Source organism: Stenella coeruleoalba (assembly GCF_951394435.1).
Source record: "Stenella coeruleoalba genome assembly, chromosome: 13".
NCBI classification, from domain to species: domain Eukaryota; kingdom Metazoa; phylum Chordata; class Mammalia; order Artiodactyla; family Delphinidae; genus Stenella; species Stenella coeruleoalba.
In genome coordinates, this window is record NC_137159.1 from 5,840,598 (window position 1) to 5,864,438 (window position 23,841).

The window sequence follows — 23,841 nt, forward strand, 5'->3', positions numbered from 1 at the left end:
GGCTGTAATTTTAAAAAGACAGATAATTTCAAGTATTGGCAAAAGGAGGTGGAGAAATCAAATCCTTCATACGCTGCTGGTGGGAATGTAAAATGGTCCAGCTGCTTTGGAAAACAGTTTAGCAGTTCCTCCAAAGGAACTGAGCTCCTCTGTCATTACCACATGACAGAAATAGTTCTACTCCTAGATATACATCCAAGAGAAATGAAAATACAGTCTATACAAAAACTTGTACACAAATGTTCACAGCAGCATCATTCCTAATAGTCCAAAAGTAGAAACAATCCACCTGCCCATCAACTGAATAACAGGTAAAATCAGTATATCCACTCAATGGAATATTATTCTGCAACAAAAAGAAATGAAGCACAATACATACTACAACATGGATGAACCTAGAACACATGCTAAGTGTTCACAGAACGCAAGTTGTTTGATTCCATTTATATGAAATGTCCAGAACTGGTAAATCTATAGAGATAGAAAGTAGATTAGTAGTAGACTGGGGCTGAGGTGGGGGAAGGGAGGAAGGTAGTGATAGGAGGACTGGGATATGCAGTTTCTTCTCTGCAGCAACAAATATGTTCTAAAATGTGGCTACGACTGCATGATTCTGGGAATATACAAAAAGCCATTGAACTCGACACCTTAAATAGGTGAACAGTGTGGTGTTTGAATTACGTCTCAATAAATCTTTTTTTTTAAGTGGTGTTTTTGAAATCCAAGGTTGTTCTCCTACTCACTACTATTCCCATCAAAGAAGTGGGGAGGGGTTGTTTTCAGTTTGTCGTGTTGCTGATGCCTCCTAATGAATGAACAGCTGAACATCTACTTCTGGCCAAGATGGTGTTAACGGGGACTGGATATACCTTTGCACTTGAAACAACCAAAACAAACCCATACAAAATTTACAAAACAAAGGTTTTCAAGAAACTGGACATCAAGCAACGAAGAACAGTGATCCCTGAGATAAGAAACTAGACATCAAGCAATAAAGAACAGTGATCCCTGAGATAAGAAACAAATGAGGCGAGTCATACGACTGCCTGAACTTACTCCCTTTACAAAGTTTTTGGGCACAGCACAGGGAGAGGAAACCCAAGCAGAGCTCAGCAGACTCCCTTAGTTAAGGAGCAGGAGTTAAGAGTCCAGGTAAACCTAGACAGCTAGAGCTCCGGTGAGAATACCAGAAATGAGAGCTACACAAAGAGAAGAACCGCCAGGCTCTGCAAAGCGTCCCCTGTATGTTCACCCAAGTAACGATCAGCACATGCAAAGGAAACTACCAAGGCTGGGGGGAAAAAACATTCAAAAGGATTGGAAGGAACAGTGCAAGTGCTCACACAGATGGAAATAGTGCCTGTTCCCACTAAACAAATGGAAAAACTCATAAATCATGGGCAACTGAGAACTCAGAGAGGTCTTGCCTGAGCAGTGGGATATAACTAGCATTAGACTGAGCACTGATCCAGATCTCCCTAACAAAAACCATAAAAGCAAGACACAAAAGGATCAAGTTATTTCCATGTAGCTTAACTGCACCCCAGAACAAAGCTCAAGAATACTTATAGGAAGCACCCAACAAGGTAAAGTTCATGTCTCACATCCACGCCGAGATTACCAGACGGGAAAACATAACCAACAGTGACGACCATCCATCGAAACCAACCCAATGCTGGCATAGATATTAATCATAGGCAAGGACACTCAAGCAGCTATTATAACTGTATTCAACGCAATACTGGCATAGATATTAAAACTATAGGCAAGGACACGCAACCAGCTATTATAACTGTATGCATATGCTCAAAAGCAGAGATCTAGAAAATATTTTTAAAACACCCAGATCTTCTAGAGATGCAAATACAACACCAGAGATGAAAAATACGTGGGATGGAATTAATGGCAGAGTCCACGATGAAAAAGAAAGTTAACATGAATGCAGAGCAGAAGAAACTAACCAAAATGAAGCACAAAAAGAAAAAAAAAAAGATACATCTGTGAGCTCCGAGACAACTTCAGGTGGCTTAATAAACATTCAATGGGAGTCCCCAAGACCAAGAAGAGGGAAGAGAAGTGAGGGGGGAAGAAAAAAAAGAACTGAAGAAACAGCGGCCAAAAATCTTCCAAATTTTATGAAACTTCTAAACGCACAGACCCAAGCTCCCAAACCCCAAGCACGAGAAACGTGAAGAGAAGCACACCAGGGCACGTCATAATCAAATTGCTCAACACCAGGGGTAAACGGAGACTCTTAAAAGCAGTCAGGACAAGAAAAAAAAAAAAGACATGTAAAAAGGAACAAAATAAGAACAGCAAATTTCTCAGCAGAAACAATTCAAGTGAGACAACAGTGGAGTAACATCTCTAAGACAAGGGAAAAAAATAGCAACCTGGAATTCTATACTCAGCAAAAATTCTTTCAAAATCAAAAGCACAAAAATTTTCAGACATACGAAAACTGAAAGAATTCATCACCCAGCAGACCTGTACTATAAAAAATGACAACGTAAGTCCTTCAGGCAGAAGGAAAATGGTACCTGATAGAAATACGGATTTACACCAGGAACGAAAAGCACCAGAAATGCTAACAACCACATGGGTACATGTATTAGGGTTTTTTCTTACTATTTATATCTTTTTAAAAGATAGCTGACTGGGCTTCCCTGGTGGCGCAGTGGTTGAGAGTCCGCCTGCCGATGCAGGGGACGCGGGTTTGTGCCCCGGTCCGGGAGGATCCCACATGCCGCGGAGCGGCTGGGCCCATGGGCCATGGCCGCTGAGCCTGCGCGTCCGGAGCCTGTGCTCCGCAACGGGAGAGGCCACAGTAGTGAGAGGCCCGCGTACCGCAAAAAAAAAAAAAAAAAAAAAAAGATAGCTGACTGAGCAAAAATAGCACCAATATATTTTGAGGTTTATAACATATATAAAAGTAAAATATATAACAAAATACTATAAGGCCAGGTAGGGAGAAACAGAAGTGATACTACTGTAATGTCCTTATATTACATATGAAGTATTTACGATTTGAAGGTAAACTGTGATAGGTTACAAGTATGTACTGTAAACCCTAAAGTAATGTATGAAACAATAAAGTAGAAGTTACAGCTAATAAGCCAGAAAATGGAATCACAAAAAACACTCAATTATTTAATTCAAAAGAAAGAAAAAAGGGAAAAAGACAAACTACCAAAGAGACAAAGTCCTCAGTAGAAAGAGCCAGAAAGAAATGAAAGAAGAAAGGTCAAGGGAAAAAAATCAACATCCTATGTAAAATTTAGCATTTTAAATCACTTTTTTCATATAGTAAGTAAAAAAGAGAATATATATTTTCAGCTAATTGAGTAGCAAACTGATGAAATGTCTAATTCAACCTTGGGGTTGATGACTGACAGAGGCCTCGTTTAAACAAAATAAAACAAACTTTTTTTCACATTTTGATGGCTGGCATTAGCAATTAAAAAGGTCTTTTCCAGTGTAATTAGAGAAAGGTTAGAAATATTTCACTCGATATTAAATTTTTTTCAAAAAAGCCCACAAGACCATTTTACTCAGTAAGCTCGGGAAAAGAAAATTACCTTTTATCTGTATTATCAAAAAGCAAATATATAGCACCTAAAAAGAAATGCAAAACCTCATCTTTGAAATCATTTCCTTGTATAACCTGAACTCCAGAAACTTGTTAAAAGCTATCTGAGTATCCTAAGGCTGTCTGTACACCAGTGATCCCATTTCACAGAGGTCGCTTGCAGCCCTAAGGTCGGCGGTCCGGCGGGTAACCATCCCACCACGTGTCCCCCCCTCTCTGGGCCGTCCGTCTCCAAGTATGAGCACCACGTGTTGCTCACAGGACGCCCTGAGGTGTGATGAGAGCGCACTCCCCACCCTTCTCTCTATGGGGATGCTGAGGGTGCTCGACCAAGAGCTGCTAACTCCTAACTCAGGACAGTCCGGACGCCACACCAGCAGCAGACAAAGGATGCGAGGCCTGCCAAGAGACAGACGCTCCAGGCAACTGACAGGGGCAGGCAATTACCATAATCAATGGAACACACCCCTCCTATCTCTATTCAGAGTTCTATTAACCAAGATGAGGAGCCATCAGCTCCAGCTGCTCACCCATCTCAGCCTCAACCAGAGACTCTGAATCTAAACCATAAAGCTTCACTGCGTACCACGTGTCCACCGTATCAGGTCCAGCTTAGCCATCCACTCCCACGGGCCGCTCTTCCCCATCTGCAGTACCCTCCTCCTCAAGCTACGTGCTGCACAAGGCACGCGCTGACCGCTCTTCTTGTCCACTGCCACCAGCAAGGAGCCTCGAGGGATGCCTGGCACACGCCACGTCCGCAGCGAGCTCTGGAGTAACAGGACTGAGAGGAGAGCTGCCTAGCAGAGCAGGCTCAGATATCTCACAAACAGCGACACACAAACCAGATACTAAGCCCCCAAGTCACTGAAGAGTAAAGAGCTGAACATTCACAAGTCTTTTCTGGCAACTAAGGGAAGGGGCAACAAGAGCGGATGAGGAGCACGTGGACACACGGAGATGCCAAGTTCAAACAGGAGAGGCCCCAGAACTGCAGGCAGGCCCCGCGGGTGAACGAACACACTCAGCGAATCCTGCGCCACCTGAGCCACCCTCACTGCCTGACTCGGGTCCCAATAACCCGTGTGTCCCTTGGATGCACAACCCTGACTTGGGTAATATTCAGTCTTTGACTTGAGGTCTCCAAACTGAATAGTCAGCAAAACTACAGGGCAACTACATAGAGGGTCCCAGAGTTACTGCTGGGGCAACGGTTCTGGCTGTCAACAGTATTCAGTTAGTATCATAAACAGGTAAGAATATAGCTCTAAGTATGAGAATTTTCCAGAAGTACACTAACATTAAATTTAGATTTGATCTGAATGCACTGAAGCCCCCAATAAGAGATATGATGAATTGGGAGATTGGGATTGACATATAAACACTAACATGTATAAAATGGATAACTAACAAGAACCTGCTGTATAAAAAAATAAATAAAATAAAATTCAAAAAAAATTTTCTTTAGAATGTAAGATGAAAAGAATACTCTAAAAGGTACACCTGAAGAAAATCAAATGAGCAACTGTATTCCCCCATGTAACGCAACAAATCATTTATTTAACTTGGTATATGTCCTTCTGACCAAAGATACTAGATTTTGTTTTATTTTTTCAAATCCCGGTGAGTCAACAGCTTCTGTCTGAGATAAAGGAAAACTCCAGTCTTTAGCATCACATGGCAAAGGGCTGACTATTGACAATGGAATCCCCCAATAAAATGTGAGAAGGAAAAACCGGTTTGGTCTAGTTCCTGATACCAATGACCTCACTGATAGTGAACAGTTTGTCTTTATGGCGATAAGAAACTGTTTTCAGATGTTTCAAGAAATGACCTAAATGCAGTGATGACTAATACTAAGAGTGGGGAAGGTAAAGGTTTCAGGGAAGCAGAGACAGGCGGCCGTGTCATCAGAACCGGGAGGTGTGGAGTTATGCTGCCGAGAAAGGGGTAGACCCCAGCAAACACATGCCCCCTCTTTTCTCCTGCTATGTAAGGCTCCCAGGTGCAACTCTTCCGAAAGCATCTGAGATGCGAGGCCCAAACACCTGCTGAAGGCACTCCTCCCAACAGCCAAAATCTAGAAACAACTGTGACGTCCATCAGCTGGCGAACTGGTGGACAAAACACAGCCCGTCCATACCCTGGACACCATCCAGACATAAAAAGGAACAAACTACCACGCTCAGCGGCATGGACAAACCTCAGAAGCATTATGCAAAGTGAAAGGAATCATACACCAGCGACCACACGTGGCATGATTTTATTTATATGCAATGCTCAAAAAAGGCGAATTTATAGAGACAGAAAATAGACGGCGGTTGTCTGAAGCTCTGGGATGGGACAGGGGTTCACTGTGAAAGGGTAGGAGGGATCCTGCTGGGGCGATGGAAGTGCTGGACACTGATCTGTGGGGACAGCTGTGCCACTCAGTACATCTACGAAAAAACCTTGAAATGCAGGCTTGAGGCGGGTGAATTCCGTGATATAAAAAATACACCTCAATAAAGCTGTTTAAAAAAACAAACCCGTTGAACAAACTTCCGTGTCTCCTGGAGGCTGGTGTGGGACAGCAGTGAGCCTGGGGATGCCCACCCAGCACGCCTGCATGGCCCCCGTCCCTGGGTTGCATCTCCCACTTTAAGTATCAGCCCTAAGGCGCTGCTCCACTCCTGTTTTCATTTTTGTTGTTGGCATTGCTGTTTTTGTGGTTACTGCTCCGGATGAAAAGTAGCCCACGCCTGAACAAAACCACAGGTGTGAAATCAAAGATGCAACTTCTAATTGACTCCTGGTCTGGGGGACTGATCACATGAGTCACAGGGGTTCATTCCCATAAAAATGATTATAAGAAGCATAAAGAGATCAAGGGGAAGAAATGACGGCACAGATTGTTACTATCAGGTTTTGACCGCTAAAATATGGATGGAGCAGGGACTTCCCTGGTGGTCCAGCAGTTAAGACTCCACGCTTCCACTGCAGGGGGCACGGGTTCGGTCCTGGTCGGGGAACTAAGATCCTGCACGCGGCAAGGTGCGGCCAAAAGAAAATAAATAATAAAATAAAATACAAGAAAAAAAACGACTTAAAAAAAAAAATGAAGGGACTTCCCTGGTGGCAGAGTGGTTAAGACTCTGCGCTCCCAATGCAGGGGCCCCGGGTTCGATCCCTGGTAAGGGAACTAGATCCCACACGCGTGCCGCAACTAAGAGTTTGCATGCCCCAACTAAGGAGCCCATGTGCCTCAACTAAGGAGCCGACCTGCCACAACTAAGACGCGGTGCAACCAAATAAATAAATAATTTTTTTTTTTTAATGGATGGAGCAAAGAGAAAAAAGTTATAATCTAAGTGCCCACTGAGGGGACACCAAAAGTGAGGCAATTTGCACAGAACCCTGAGGAGATCCTCATTTGGAAGCAACTGATACCAAACGAAGTATGAGGCTAAAATGAGGAGAGGGGACACGTGGTGGCACAGCGTCCCAGGCCCCCCCTTTCTCTACCTCACAGTCCAGGAAACCAGAGGCTCAGGCCCTGAAGAAGCTGAAGGAGAAATGCTCCAGATGTGAGGACAGGAGGGAAAGCGGCAAGCCACAGGGCTGCAAAGCTAAGATATCAGACGGCACATCTCCAGCCTCCTTCCTCCACCTGAGCCCCACAGGCCAATAAACGTGCACAGCCCCCAAGCAGGAAAAGCTTCTGGGTGTTCTTCTTAGAGAAACCCCAAAGAAAAGCCCTTCAGATGTTCAGCTGGGGTTCCCCATCCACGAGAATATACTGGGCCCACCTGCACTCCCTAAACTGAATTACCAGCAGTCAGCAGCCTCCAAGTCACTGCTAGTGCCTCAGTCAAATACGAGCAGAGTCACCCATCTCCAAGTATTTAAGGACAATCTTCAGCGTTAAAGACAAAGACCCAGGACTTCCCTGGCGGTCCAGTGGTTCGGATTCCAGGCTTTCACTGCCGAGGGTCCAGGTTCAATCCCTGGCTGGGGAACTAAGATCCCGCATGCCACATGGCATGGCCAAATAATAAAAAAATAAATAACCCAAATAAACAAAGAGGAAAACTGAAATCTGGAGGAAATTGGGGGGGGGGGGGTGGGGGGGAATACCGGAGACACAAGAATACCAACCAAAAGAAAATACCTGTATCTACACTCAGTATCCTCAGAGAGATTAGATAAATTCACGAAGGAATAGACGCGTTTTTTTAATTAAAAAACTGAGAAAGAGGGCTTCTCTTATAAATTAAAAATATGACAAAGCTAAAAATTCAATAGAAATATTGAAATGGAAAGTCAAAGACATTTCATAACAGTAGAACAAAAAGACAAAAATAGAGGAAAAGATAAGAAAATAAATCAAAGAGGTGACTCACAGGACTTTCAGAAAGAGAAGGCAGGGAATTTGGAGGGGAAGAAAAAAAAATTTCCCAGAAAAAAAGGGCAGCTCCTAAGAAAAAGAATTAACCAAGCACCTGGAACAGCGAATGACAACACAAGACACTCATAAAATCTAAGAACACCAGGAATAAAGAGAATATCCTAAAAGCTTCCCCAAAGAAGTTTAAAACAGGTCACACTCAAAAGACCAATGACTTCAAAATTCCAAGAGAAAAATGAATATTCACCCTAGAATATTTTCCACCCACTAACATATAAATCCCACGTAAAGGAAGAACAAAAGCATTCTGGGTCATCCAAAGACTTAAAACCTTTACACCCCAGGCACCCTTACTTACAAAGCAACTGGAGGATGTGCTTCAGGAAAGAAAGGCAGTACACCAAAAAAAAAAAAAAGACTGTGGCATCCAGGAAACAGATGGTCCAGGAGCAGAGCTATGCACCAAGGTGGGAGGCCAAGCATACCTGGCCAGCTCCCCTCCAGGGAGAAAAAAGCAGAATCTACAGGTTATCTGAAACAATGAGTCATCTAACGTGTTTAAGTGTTTAGAAAAACTGTTGATAAAGGCTGAACTTTGCTAGGTACTTGATATTAACTTTCAGGGCGTTTGAGGTGGAAGGTAATGACAAGTACATGGAAAACTAAGCAAACGAAAAAGGCAACGCAAGGGGGAAGGAGTGTTTAAAAAAGAAGATGTAATCATATTAGATTGCTTGGCTCAGAGATAAACAGTATAATACAAACAATTATCATTTTAACCCCAAATTATGATATACTCATTTAAGGGAGGGGGACAAGTATAATAGCTGATTCTTCACGTGGGACCACACCAGTAGTTCAAGAACTGTAACCACCGTCCCAAGAAGTCAGTAAGTGTACAAAACTGATAAATCAAGAAACAGCCATGTAAGCGTATAGTTTAGAAATACAGCAGTCAACTTCAAATGGAGCAACTAAAAGCACTGAAAATAGATGTCGGGCTTCCCTGGTGGCGCAGTGGTTCAGAATCTGCCTGCCAATGCAGGGGGCACGGGTTCAAGCCCCGGTCTGGGAAGATCCCACATGCCGCGGAGCGGCTGGGTCCGTGAGCCACAATTACTGAGCCTGCGTGTCTGGAGCTTGTGCTCCGCTACAAGAGAGGCCGCAATAGTGAGAGGCCCACGCCCTGTGATGAAGAGTGGCCTCGCTTGCCGCAACTAGAGAATGCCCTCGCACAGAAAGGAAGACCCAACACAGCCATAAATAAATTAATTAATTTTTTTAAAAAAGACATTAGAAAAAAGAAAATAGATGTCCCTTGGAGATAGGACAACGCCAAGTTTTGATAAGAGAACTTTAGTTTGTCACCTGACTGCAACTATGTGCATTCCTAAATTTGGCAAGTGTTTGAAGGTCCTATCTGCCATATAATGAAAAGAAAGTTTTTAAGTCATAGCACAAAAGTGGGGGCTTTTTCCTTTTTAATAATTTAATAATTAGTTAAGATTAAAAATTGAATAGGAAAACCTGTCAACACTTGGCCATATCTGAGATACTTGCAATGCCCCAGGGATGGAGGGCCAATTCCGCAGAAAGAGGGAAGCAGCCTGGGCTCCAGCTCCCTCCTCCTCGTGGACAAGGCCCCCAGTTCTCTCGCTAATGCAACACATCAGCCCAAGGGCTCACAGAGAGCCCTGTGCAGACTCGACCCTGCCAGTTCAGGGCTCCCGCAGGTCCGCTCTGCTGACTGGGGTACAACCAGGTAAATTCAGAAACTGACGACTGCGGAAAAACTTTTATAGCAAGTTGACAGGGTGATATGATGTCCTTTGATTCTAATAACAAAAAGATGCTGTATATAGAAATGGATAAACAACAAGGTCCTGGGAATTCCCTGCCAGGCCAGTGGTTAGGACTCCAAGCTTCCACTGCAGGGGGCCCGGGTTCGATCCCTGGTCAGGAAACTAAGATCCCGCACGCCATGCGATGCGGCCAAAAAAAAAGAAAAAAAAACCCCACAAGGTCCTACTGTATGGCTCAGGGAACTACATTCAATATCCTGTGATAAACCGTAATGGAAGAGAATATGAAAAAGAATGTGTATATAATATGAAAAGAGTGTGTAATATATGTAACTGAATCACTTTGCTGTACAGCAGAAATTAACACAACACTGTAGGTCAACTGCACTTCAATAAAATAAATATTAAAAGAAAAGATTCAGGCTGGCATTTTCTGTGTCTATTTTTTCACCTCGCTTTTCTGGTCACGTGTTTGAACTATTTCAGCCCTGCGGAGGCTGGAAAGCTCTCCGGGGTCGGGCACATGGGCTGTGTCTGGGTGGAGGGCCTGGGGAGACAGAGCCATCACAGGATGGTACACATCTGATGTTACACATCTGGCACGCTGTGTCCACCCCGTCTTCCCTGCACTCCTGGAGGGTAAACACACTGCCTGCTTCCTGCACCGTTGTGTGACCAGGCAGGCAGGGCCCAGCTCGGTAGCAGCACAGTGAGTACTGTAAGTGGCAGGAAACCAGCCCTGTATGGTTAACTGGTGTCCCCAAATTAGTTCTAAGTTCCTCACAATGCTACGCAGATGTCAGAGTTTCTAAGATCCCAGTTTTTAAAACTTTTGAGAAGTCCTAAAACTTATCATTCTGTCCTCCCTTTTGAAATTCTGACAGAAAACAGGGCCTCGCAACTCTATCCCTGCCAACACATCACTCACTTCTCTTCTGAATGATGCCAGCAGACTTTTATCACCGAGCCAGCCTCCTAACAGAATATCATAAAAACCTAAGACTCTGGCTGCCACGCTGGTCACTGGTAATATAACATTGCCCTGGTCTCCGTTCTCTTCCTGGCCATCCCTCCCTAAGTCCAAAAAATGTATCCTGATTCAATTCTTGTGTTATCATATTATTACAGCAAAATAACTGTCAATCAAATCTTCCAAAAGTACTAGGTAATCTCTACCCTCTGATAATCACGTCCCAGCGACTATGTAATGAGGTCCCAAATTACATATTAAATATATCTTAATATTTTAACACTGGTAATTCAGAGTAGTATTAAAACCAACTTGAATTCACAAAAAATCTGTAGTAAATATTCAAAGCAATTATTTGCAAGTACTTTACAGGATGACCCACAAGCCGCTAGCTATATATCTAGCTACTTGTGCGAGAAACAAAGTTTTTAAAACACTGATTTTTAAAAGGTGAGGTGGTGACCTAATATTGTTTTGACCCGTAAAATTATTACAAATTCTAAATAGGTAGTGCTTGATCCTGAGAACTCACTGTAAATTAAGTTCTTGACTCCAATACAGTGAATGGCCACACAGTCAACTTTTGTACATTTTCCTTGATGAGAGTGAAGTTTCCAGGGTATCACGTATCAGTGCTGCCCTCTGGGCAACAGTCCTGCTTCGGCACCGGAACCACCTGGGTCTGAAAGCAGTGCACTTGCACAATCATTTACATGCACTGCTGTCTGCCAATTTAAATCATTAGAATAGAGAAAAAGTGAAAGCACTGTTACTAATGATAAGAAGCACAGGCATCTAAACCTAGTGCAGCTGAGAGATGGAAAGCACTTGATGCTCTGAGGGTGGGCAATGTCTTGGCTCAAGACGCTGTTCACAACCAGGTGCAAGTATTTATTTACTAAGAAAGCAGAGAAACAAAAGACCATGTAAGAAATGCATGTGTCAAAGCACCCATCTCTAGGCTAAAATGTATTTTAGTTTATAATATTTTTAGTTCCCTGGGAAGGAAACTCCTTAGGTTATTCCCTGGCTTGGCACACCTGCTCAGGGATTCATTATCTCCAGAGTAGGATATATTTTTTCAGAAATCGTCTTTGCTTTTCAAAGGCCAATCCACAAAAATCTATGAACACACACACTGTACCAAAAGTGCCCCCAGATAATGTCAATATGTAGAAACAGACATAGATCCAAACTTGGTCAAGAAAAAAGGCAAAATACAAGCTTGCAAGCTATGCAAATAAACACTGTATTACAGAGTTTCAAGCAATAAGGAGTTAAAAAACTACCACGAGCAGGGTTTTATCTGCTGGTTGGTTTTTCTGCAAGGCTTCTGACGTTCCTGATTTAGTTTAGGGCCAAAACAGTTTTTGGAAGTTTGGGTTGATATTTTTTAAGAGAGCCACACACCTACGTGTGTTCAGCAGGGTTGGTTCATCCCCCCTCCCTTAACCCAGGGCCAGAATCCTTCCAGCGTGAAGGGACTCTGTGTCTCAGAACAAGTCCGTACATGCCACTCAGAGGCCGATCAAACCTCCTCCTGAGGAAAACATCTAGTTCTACAAAATTTATTTTGCCCCAGTGGATGTCTTTACCTCCATTTAAGAACAAGAGGCGTCACCCTGACAAAGCAACATTTGCGGAACACCCCTCCCCAAAGTTTAAGGGCTTGCTCCAAAACGTTTCGAAGATGATCTTTAAAAAGCTACACAGTTTACATGGCAATCGAAAGCAATTTCAGCACTTGCACAAACCCCAAGGCTCCTCCTAATCTAGCAGGCAAACAGGGGACCCGTTTAAAGGGTCACACCAAAGCCTGCAGAGAAGCAGTGGATTTAGCAAGGAGCAAAGCCCAAGAATTCACCCCAACACTCTTCTCTCTACTGCCCTGCCCTGGCCTTCCTTCCCCTCCTCTCTCCTAGACCACTGCCCCAGGGCAACCACCGTACCTGCTCCTTCCCCAAAGTTCCCCTGACCAAGGCTCCTACTCCCAGGGATCCCCAATCCCGACAAAGCTTTCAATGGCCCCTCAATGCCAGGGAATGATGGACCTCCTCAATGCCAACACGAATAACCCCTCCCGAGATGCCCACTACCCCCAAGCCCTACTACCATTCCCAAAGGTCACCCTCAGCCCTTTGGCCACACATACCCCCCTTTCTTCAATAAAAGAGGGGGACAGCATTAGCACAGCGCCTAACAGGTGGCCGACTCTCAGGTTAGCTCTGCTTACCATCTTCGGGCCTAGCGTAGCCTCGTCCTCAACCTTCAAGGTGTCCAGTCCACCAAGGCCCTCTCCTCCAAGGACAGGGTCAGACAGGGTCAGAGTCAAGATGCTCTCTCCATCTGGCCTGTGAGCCTGCTGGATTCTCAACTCCCTAACTTCCCCTCGGGTCCCTACCATGCCATTCCAGATGCAGGATTTTCCTGCCTTTAGCCAAGACATTTTGGAACAATGGCCACTGGACGCTTGCAAGATGCAAAATAACAGTAGCCACCCCAAGGAAAAAACAAAAATGGCCAAATAAACGTTAAAAATAACAAACTCCAAAAAAACAAACTTTGATCTATCGTTTCTGGTTTGGACTTTTCACATTATCGTTTCTCCCTTTGATGAAAATAATTAAAATTCACTGTATCTACTCAACATGCACAAGATCATCTTACAGACACTTCTTTTATAAATATATGGTACTCTGAATGAAACCCTGTGAACAGAAATTCACAATTTTTTTCACATTTTATGAGTATCCTTCCCTATGATCTCTCAGAAATCTAAAGCAAAAAATAAATTTCTCTAAATAGAATACAGCCTGTGTCTCAGCTCCTTTTTTAAAGGTAAAGTTACATACTGTTCAACTATACCCAGACTATTTACCATTTTTGTCAGATGGAGAAAATTATAAACTATCCCCAAGAAAGCCATTTTCATAGAACATATCAAAACTCAGAAAACTCCCTCTCGACTCATTCACTTCATGTAACCATAGTCTTCTAAAAATAAGCAACCACAATCACTAAAAAGGTTCATAGAAAAAACAAAAAATAGAAAATATAACAATGAAATAAATTAGGACTACAGGTTGTTCAGCTTACAGGTGTTTCACCTAAAGTTATGTTTAAAAAAAAAAAAGCTTCTCTATAAAAAACAAATTAGACACAAGTATTTTCCAAAATCTGATGCTAGTCACACTAGTGGATGTTTAGCAACAGGAAACAAATGCTACAGTGTCAATAATCTAATCCCAAAACCACCATATGCAAATCGTACCAACAAAATTCCTAAACTCCTAGGCATGACGTAAACGGTTCTAGAAAGTACACATTTAAAGAGAAGAGAGAATGGAAATGTTAACTGTCTCTGCTATTGCCACCACCTCTAAGACTAAACTTCCCAGGATCAGTTCATAAATATGAAAGAGCTTCTCGTGATAGTAAGAGAATATGTATGAGATAATCAGGAAAATGTTCACACTGAACATCTGAAGCAAGCTTATGGTCACCGAAGGGGGAAGTGGGGGGGATCAATTAGGAGTTCGGGATGAACATATACAAACGACTCTACATAAAATAGATAACCAACAAGGGCCTACTGTGTGGCACAGGGAACACTACTCAATATTCTGTAATAACATGTAAGGGAAAAGACTCTGAAAAACATAAACATATATATATATAAATATACATATATACACACACACACATACATATGTGTCTATATATATATAAAACTGAATCACTTTGCTGTATACCTTACTAACACATTGTAAGTCAACTATACTTCAATTTTTTAAAAAACCTGAATATTTGATAGGAAGGAATTAGTTTTTTTGGTGTGAGAACAGCACTGAGACTATCTAAAAAACAAAAAAAGATACATACTGAAGCATTTATGGGTGAAATGGTATCTGGGTTTTATGTGAAGATAATGGATGGAGAGAGGGAAGACTACAGACAAAACCAGATTAGTCACGTGCTGGTAACTGTTAAACTGGTGATCTCTCTCTCCCTAGTGTCCGGTTCAAATTCTCCATAATAATAAAACAACTGCAGGCGAGCAAAATCTCAAGCACTCTTGCTCGTGATTGTACGGCACGGTTGCACAGATTGCTTAACTCCTCGAGTTTGCATAATTTGAGAATTTCTCCTCAACTGTACTGACTTTATAGGGAGAGAGCCAGCGAGCCGGGTCACCGCCACGATCCCCAAATGTCGGGGATCCCAACTTCCCCCAAATGTTGTGCTCAGCAAATCTATCTCAAAAGATTGGGGGAAGAGGGGATGAAACCGAAGGGGGAAGGAGGAGGGGAAACCCCCGGCAGTGAACCCGCCCCACCTGCTCCCATAAAGAACCCCCGGCTCTTAAACCCTTTAAGACCCGTTCAGGTTTCACTGGCTCCTGGTTCACTTCACCAGCCTTCACATCCACGCTGACCAAAGAAGACGCAAACAATCCAACTACTGTGTAACCAGGTCAAAAACAAGCTCTGGCTAGTTCAGCTGGACGAGGGCACACTCACTACTCGAATCTGGCCAGAAAAACTGGGTTAGAAAAAACCGACTGGTGCTTAAACAAACACTGGGGCTCGCGAAAGAACATCTTTCAGCCAGTTAGCAGACCACTCAGGGAGTTGCAACACAATCTTTTCCAAAATTTTCCAAAAGCTTCCAAATTCAGTTGAGCCCGGCAGGCTGAGCTCACAGGGCTCTCTTTCAAATTCAAAAATCTGGCCCCGGCCCCAACAGTTAACCAACAAAACACATGCTGATTCACTTGAGATCACCTCAGAATACTGACTCCATCCAGTTCAGGCCACAGGCCGGGACACAGCCCAGGCCAGGGTAAGTCAGGGCTGGGGAGAGGCTTTCCAGAGATAGAGAAACCCTATTCTCAGAGCAGAAAACAGACAATGGGATCCACACTTAATTTGGGCGAAGAAAATGTCTACAGTCAGCTTCCAACCCCCCCCCTCCATTTTTAATGAGACAATGACAATTCTTCACAGCGAACCACAAAGCCCTGCTTCATAAGATTTTTTTTTTTTTTTTATTCTATCCCAACCTTGTACCCAGCTAGAAAACACTAACAGCTACCAAACACCCCCGGTGCAGATAACTTTGAGAAAGCGTTCAGTAATAAGAAACAAATCAGGAGAGGGAGAATTTCACGTTCTGTTTCAAACGTTCAGGGCCTGCGCCTCCATTACCTAGAGCTGCTCATAAACTCCAGAATGTGCGCTGGGTAAAATACGCAGCACGGGTTAGTCTCACGAGGTGTCAGCTACTCAGAGCCGACTCGGAGTCTCCAGATTTGTTAGTTTCATTTACTGCTGGGGGCGAGGGGGCAGGTATGAAAAAAAAAAAAGAGAAAGACCTGGGGTGGGTGTAAAGTCTGGGCACCCTCTCCACTCCTGGGCTTTGCCTCGTTTCTGTTTCAATTACACACCTGTCAAACAGGTTATTCCTGGAATTCAGACCGTATAATCGTCACACTGTAAGTCTTCCTGCTCCTGTTGCCCAAACACACACCGTTCCCCGGTTCCCCAAAACATGTACCCATCAGTAGAATGCACGCTGCTTATAAAGGAGAAGCAAATAGCACCGAACTACGCTCCCTGGGCGCCTGGCGAGCATTCAAACGAGGGAACACGAAGACAATTCTCAAGGAAGCCAAGGCAGTGTTTTGGGATAATCACAAGCAAGGCCTGCCTCTACTGAATTTTAATTAACACACCAACTCCGAAGGCCAGATCTGGGAAAGACGGGGAAAAATGTAGGTTGTCGGATGCAAAAATGCTTTGCCCATTTTATGGGAGAAAAGTGCATGCCTAAGAGTGGAGCTTATTTCCTTAACTGAGAGCCAGGAAATGAGGTCTTTTCAGGCCAGTGTGCATATAAACTCTGCTGAAAAACAGCGGGACGGCGATGCGAGACCCCTCTCCCAACTTCAGCCGAGCGGCGTGGCCGCCGGGCGGCGGCGTATCCATCAGCCTCCCCGTCGCCCCCGGACCAGAAGTTTCAACCCGTCCCCGGGAAACAAAGGAGGCGCCCACACCGACCTTATAGACTTGTCCGTAGGTGCCATTTCCCACCACTTCCACCAGCTCGAAAATCCCAGCCGGATCCTGGAGGAGAAGGAGGGGAGGGGTGAGCATCGGAAAGCAGCACAACAATGAATAAAAGAAGCGGGGCAGCTGGAGAGAAAGGGCGGCGACCACAGAGGTGGGCTTCGCCCGGCGCGGTCGCCGGCGCCCGAGAGCCGCGATGGGGGTCGGGGCACGCGGGGTCGGGGTCCCGGGCGGCGGCTCCGGCGGAGGGTCGCGCCCCGGGCCCCGCACCCGCTGACGCGGGCAGACAAAGGGGCCGCCGCGCCCGCGGCTCTGCCCGCGGCGGCGCCCGAGCACCCGGCCGGCCAGGGCGCGGCCCCGGCTCCCCGCTCCCGGCTCCCCGCGCCCCGCGGCCGCCACTCACCCGCAGGGAGGACAGGTCGATGTCCACCAGACTTTTTGCAGGGGAGTCGTTCGCCATTTTCCCTTTTTGGCACCCAAAACCCGGTCACAATCAATCGGTCTCTGGTGTGTTTCTGGGAGTCGGAGGCCCGGAGGGCGGCGCGGGCCCGCGGGCGAGGCCGGGGGCGGCGGGCGGGCGGGCGGCGGCGCTCACTCCATGGCCGGGGCGGCCGGCAGGACCCCGGGCGTTGCCCGCGCCTCAGGCCCCGGCCGCGCGCCCCGCCGCGCGCCTGCACGAGCGGCCCGGACCAGGGGCCGCGGCGCCACCGAGAGTGGAGCCCGGAGCGCGAGGCCGCCAGACAAAGATGACCGGGAGGCGGAGGCGGAGGCGGGCGCGCGGCGGGGGGCGGCGGCGCGGGAGGAGGAGACACGGGACACCGAAAACGTATTCTGAGGAGAGCAAACAGCTCCCCCTTTCCTCCTCCGGCAGGAAAAGCGGGCGGAAGCGCGTTCGCGCCCGGAGCCGGCCCGGGCTGGGGGCGAGGGGCGCGGCGCGGCGTGAATATTCAGCAGGGGTGGGGCCCGGACGGCGGCCGCGCGCGGGGCCGGGTGCGCGGGGAGGGGCAGCGGGGAGAGCGTGGGGAGCGCCCGCGACAAAGGGAAACCGGTCCGGACCCCCGGGCGGAGGGGCGGGCCGACCCCTCCCTCCCGGAGCCCCGCCCCGCCCGCCGCGCCCAGCTCCGCCAGCATCCCCGAGGAGGAGGGTCCTCCCGGCCCCGCCCCCGCTCCAGCTCTTCCCATCCCGTCCCTTCCCCCATCGCCAGATTCTGGCCCCTTAAGACCCTCGCTTCCGGTTTCCCTACCTGGTTTTCTTGTCCTTTCTCTTCTTTTCCGGGCTAAACCGGTGGCCTGATTAGGTTGGGGCTTCACTGAGCATCACACGGCTGCCGGGTCCCGCCTGAGACTTTCAGCGGAAACTGAATCCAGAGCAGCTCGTCCAACTGCCTTGTGCCGAGGAGCACCTCACTCAGTAGCTGCGCACTGTGGCAGGGGCCAGGAGTCCTAACCCGAGTTTTGTGCCTAGAGATCACTGAGGACCTACAGACGGGCTTCTTACGGCAACTCTGGAAGCTAGCCAGCAGTTAGGTAGTTTCATCCTGTTAAACAAGAATATATGGTCTGCACAACGGTCATTGTTATCACTATCACCCCACTGTCCAAAACTTTCAATGGCTCCCTATTCCCTCACAGCGGGTTCTCAAATGTGAGTGCCCGCCCCGGGAATCACCGAGAGAGATCGTAAAAGCACGGATTGCCGACCCCACCTCCAGACTTTGTGATTCAGCAAGTGTTGGGTAGGCCTGAGAACTTGAATTTCTAACAAGTTCTCAGACGATGCTGAGTTGCTGTTACAGGGATCACACTTTGAGAACAGGGGCCTCATGAAAATCCAAGGCCCTTCTAGTTGGGCTTCACAAACACCATCATCATTGTCTACCAATTCTTGGTTTACTTACAGTATCAATTTAACCCCTCCTTTAGCCTTAGGGTGATGTTATCCTCGTTTTAAGGATGAGGAAACCAAAGTACTGAAAGCTGAGGAATTTTCCTAAATTCTTTAAAGGCATAGCCTGGAAGTGGAGGAGGGATTCTCAGCAGGTCAGCCTAGTCCCAAAATCCAAGTCTCTGATTCGGCCAAGTTAGTCTTCTACCCAGAATATGTTTAGCACTCTCCTGCCTCCCGAAAGTTTGATTTCCAAGATTTTCTTCCTTTTTTTTTTTTTTTTTTTTTTGATGTGGACCATTTTTAAAGATGTTATTGAATTTGTTACTACATTGCTTCTGTTTTACGTTTCGGTTGTTTGGCCGCAAGGCGTGTGGGATCTTAGCTCCCCGACCAGGGATTGAACCCGCACCCCCTGAACTGGAAGGCAAAGCCTTAACCACTGGACCACCAGGGAAGTCCCTCCAAAATTTTCGACTGTGAGAATCTCTCATAAAGCTAAAATATATTCAGGGACTCCTGGAGTCCATTGATTAGAAAAATCATAGTAACCAAAGCGTTCCTATGAATTTAGTGGTGCCTTTAAATAATTCTGTTTTTTAATCTACCAACAGCAATGGAATTATCTATGAGTATAAAGTAAATAATTTACTCAGAGAGTTAGACTGGTGCACGTGTGAACTTTCAGACCACAGTGCTAGTAATAATATTTTAGTAGTATTTATTATTAATAATAGGTAACAGGTATTGGGTCCAAACAACGTGCTAAATCCTTTACATATACTATCTCCTTATTCTTCACATTAACCCCAAATGGTAGGTACTCTTACTTTTCCCACTTTACACATTGGGAAACCAACGTCTAAAGAAATTAATTGACTTGCTTGGTGTTTACATCTGAACCCGATGCAGAAACGCCAGGACCCTCCAAGCCAGCATCCTTCCACGGGTTCACAGCCTCAACTCTAACTTCATGACACTGAGGACCAACCCCTTCTTTGCCTAGCCAAATTCTCTTCATCACCTCAAGCTCAATTCAGAAACCAACTCCTCTTTCTACCAGCTTTCTCTAAATCTCTCTCCTAAGCTGCTCTTTCCCATATTACCATTGTGACAATTATTTCTTCCTTTCAATATAGTACCTTTTCTTAAGTCCCTACCCAGGGCAAGGCACTGGCTTAGCCCTTGCCCGGGATATCAGGAAGATCAGGACAGAGCTTACAATCTGCTAATGGGTGTAGGACAGTTTCATAAATCGCTGTTGTTAAAGTCGGAACATTATAAATTCTAGCTAGCTGGAAAGAGCACCAAACAGTTCTAGTGGAAAGTATGCTGTATTGGGGGCAAAACCGAACCTAGTTCTGTTATTTACCAGTTATGCAGGCTGGCACCTGTTACTTAAGTTCCGAGCCTCCGTCGTTTCCTCTTCCGTACACTAGATAAAGACAGGGGTAAGGACAGTTAAAAGGCCATCTCAAGAGCACAGGCCAGGGTACTAAGGCCTGGAGAAAGGAGATACAAGAAGTGTTCGGCCAGGAGATGCTCTTAAGACTTGGCATCTAATGGAGGGCCAGAGGCAAAACAGACGAAGAGTTTAAAGATTTGCTTGTGGTTCAGAGCCTTGTTCACGCTTGCGAGGATGCTGTCACAAACAGAGGAAAGGATGGCAGTTCCTGAATCGTGGTAGCAAAGGAAGGTTTGGTTTTGGACTCTACAAAGATCGTTAACTTTTCATGCAGAAGCAGTGTACACCTGCCCAGCTCGGAGGCTGGGGACCATGTTCTCAGTCAACAGCCATGTATTAGTTCAGGCCGCCATAACAAATTACACAGATGGGGTGGCTTAAATACCAGAAATTTCTTTTCTCATAGTTCTGGAGACTAGAAGTCCAAGATCAAGGTTCCAGATGATTTGGTTCCTGGTGAGAGCTCTCTTCCTGGCTTGCAGAAGACTACCTTCCAGCTATGTCCTCAGTGCTAGTGTCATGGACAGAACGCTAAGCTCTCTGGTATTTCTTCTTATAAGGACATCCATCCTATCAGGTCAGGGTCCCACCCCTATGACCTTATGAATTTAACCTTAATTATTTCCCTAGTGGCCCCATCTCCAAATACAGCCACACTGGAGATTAGGGTTTCGACATACAGGGTTGGAGGAGGGGGAGACACATTCAGTCCATAACAAGCCATGTGTCCTACGTGACACCGGGAAGCAGATTTGTCAGGGCCTTGTCCTCCAGCATCCACCACCCAAAAAGATTATCAAGTTCATAATTTGGAAAATAAATACCAATCTGGCATTTTAGGCTGGAGGAAAAAGTAGCTTGCTTGGACAAAGAATGAGGAGTTGAGAGAATGAGGAAACCGGCCACACTGGGCAAGAGGACTCAGTTCGGAGAAAGCCAGGCAGGTTAGGTGGGACCAGAGGACAAAACCGAGGCCTGGGCAGAACCCGGATTATCAGTCAAGTCAAGAACTTTACACGTTAGGAAATGTGTAAAGCCTTGGCCTTTGAGAGCTCAGATGGCGGGTGAGAGGCTCTTGAGTTCAGCAAGCCATGGATACAAATATGCATCTTCCCAGTGTACACTGGCAGTCATCTCCCCTCCAGTCACAGAAATTCCAGAGGAAGCTTAATTATGCAAGAGGCGGACACTGACAGTCCCCCAGACATCACTTTACTTATTTCCTCGTCTTTTCTTTGTTGCAAAAATGTTGGTAGAAGTTGATTTTCAACCTCAGAATGGGGCACGGGAAGGGGGTGCCGCAGAGCCATGAAACTGGACTGCGTGAATGTAATTCAAGGGTTCAGGGTCATTGAAGACTTAGAGCAACTGGAAATAAACGATGGAAGTAGTGATCAGCAAGGGGAATTGAGTCGAGCAAGGAAACGAGGGTGAGATATGTTCAGAAGCTCAGAAAGGGAAAAGCAGAGGTTTAGGAGTCAGAGATCTGAGTTCTGATGGACAAAGTGTTCAAATGCTCACCCTCCCTGCCCCTCAGTTTTCTAACACCCGGGATTGGGTGGAAATGATTGAAAAGTCCTCCTGGGATGTTAGAGACTCAGATTCATAGAAACCTGGCCTCAGCCCTGGAACTGTTCACACCTCCTAGCCGAGTAGAAGAGGGTTGACATGAGCAATGGAAGTTAGTAGAACATGTGGCATGCTGGAGATTCAGCAGCCAAGCTCAGCCCTTTAAAGGCCATCCTTGAGCACTGGGAGAGAATCTTTTTAAACTAGTCTATCAGTTGAATTAAAAGGAAGTAACTCCTCTAGTGCACGACAGGATGGAGGGCTTGGGGTGCAGAAGCAGATCAAAGGGCAACAAAAGAAGAAGAAGCAGGGCTTCCCTGGTGGTGCAGTGGTTAAGAATCCGCCTGCCAATGCAGGGGACACAAGTTCAAGCCCTGGTCCAGGAAGATCCCACATGCCGTGGAGCAACTAAGCCCGTGTGCCACAACTACTGAGCCTGCGCTCTAGAGCCTGCGAGCCACAACTACTGAGCCCATGCACCACAGCTACCAAAGCCTGTGCGCCTAGAGCCTGTGCTCCGCAACAAGAGAAGCCACCGCAATGAGAAGCCCTGACACCTCAACAAAGAGTGGCCCCTGCTCACCACAACTAGAGAAAGCCCGTGCACAGCAACGAAGACCCACTGCAGCCAAAAATAAATAAATAAAATTAATTAATTTAAAAAAAAAAAACGGAAGAAGAAGAAGATGAAGCAGACCAGAGGCGAGACAGACATTGTACCCCAGCTACCAGGGCAGTGCAGTTGCCACTGCTGTGATGAGGAAGTTGTGTGAGCTCAGATCTCTCCCAAAAGCAGATCTGGAGACAAAGGTTTGGGTGCCGGTAGTTTATTTGGGAGATGGTCCCGGGAAGCACAAGTGAACGAAAAGGGGAAAAGAAACATGGGATGGGACTTCCCTGGCGGTCCAGTGGTTAGGACTCCGTGCTCTCAATGCAGGGGGGCACAGATTCAATCCCTGGTCGATCCTGCATGCCACAGGGTGCGGCCAAAAAAGACCCTCAAAACAAAACGAAAAAAGGAACGTGGGATGGAGATGTGCCAGTGAGCAGAGTGTTCACTGGGCAGCTGGGCCAGATGTACCTAGATGGTAGGGAAATTAGACAATGCAGACTGACCTTACTTTATGTGTACCTAGGATCACAGTAAAGGTTTTTGTCAACATTTTTTTTTTTTTTTTTTTTTTTTGCGGTACGCGGGCCTCTCACTGCTGTGGCCTCTCCCATTGCAGAGCACAGGCTCCGGACGCGCAGGCTCAGTGGCCATGGCTCACGGGCCCAGCCGCTCCGCAGCATGTGGGATCTTCCCAGACCGGGGCACGAACCTGTGTCCCCTGCATCGGCAGGTGGACTCTCGACTGCTGTGCCACCAGGGAAGCCCTGTCAATATTTTTTAAAAAGTAATATTTTAAATGCAGAGAAACTTGCTATTTAGAGACCTATTTGGAATCTTTTATAAAAAGAATTACTTCCCTTAACTTATCCTTTTTGTAAATTTATATTTTGTATGTAAGAATTGTTTAAATCAAGTTCAGCCACGAAAAGTCCTTAACCTGCAAAAATCCGCAAGGGGCATCAAAAATGAGGTCAGAGGTAGCCTGACAGCTTTAGAAATCAAGATGGGAGCCATAGGAAGTGGTTGGGAGAAGCCAGATGGGGACATTAAATAGTTATCAGGTATGTCGGGTTTTGATAGGTGGTCCGGCAACAGGAATCAGGGGCTTCGAGGGAAGGACAAGCCAGGCCTGCTAGCTGAAGAGACAACAGGCTTATTTATACTTGAGCCCATATTTGTGTCCTGGGCCTCTGCAGCTAAATCTTAGAAAGTGACCAGAGCAGCAGGCCTCTCTGATGCTTACCCATTGAATAGGTCACAACTGAAATGTTGGAATCTGGAGTCTGAATACGATGTATCAGATTCTGGCCAATGGGCATCAACGTGTATCAGAAGCGCCATTAGAAAGGAGTCAGTCATCATCAAGTTTATCCCTTTGTAGCATCACAATAGCCAGGACATGGAAGCAACCGAAGTGTCCATCGACAGAGGAATAGATAAAGAAGATGTGGTACATATATACAATGGAATGTTATCAGCCATAAGAAGAAATG

At 46.0% G+C, this 23,841-nt stretch overlaps 1 protein-coding gene across 50 annotated transcripts in view; it reads right to left on the reverse strand.

Moving 5' to 3' along the window:
• The window catches only part of MAP4K4 (mitogen-activated protein kinase kinase kinase kinase 4), a gene marked incomplete at its 5' end in the record, with an annotated part of 171,531 nt that extends 153,774 nt beyond the window's left edge, over positions 1 to 17,757 (reverse strand). For 45 of the 50 annotated variants that reach the window (XR_013830945.1, XM_079940172.1, XM_079940191.1 and 42 more), the window contains 2 exons: positions 16,808 to 16,873; positions 17,220 to 17,757. Coding sequence is in view for 48 of the 50 variants with exons in the window: in XM_079940172.1 (XP_079796298.1) it covers positions 16,808 to 16,873; positions 17,220 to 17,276 (123 nt within the window). Of the gene's footprint in view, positions 1 to 15,955; positions 15,974 to 16,807; positions 16,904 to 17,219 lie in introns of those variants that run through there. The other 5 variants (XM_079940187.1, XM_079940168.1, XM_079940195.1 and 2 more) reach the window with 2 other exon arrangements.
• Between the last annotated feature and the right edge of the window lie 6,084 nt (positions 17,758 to 23,841).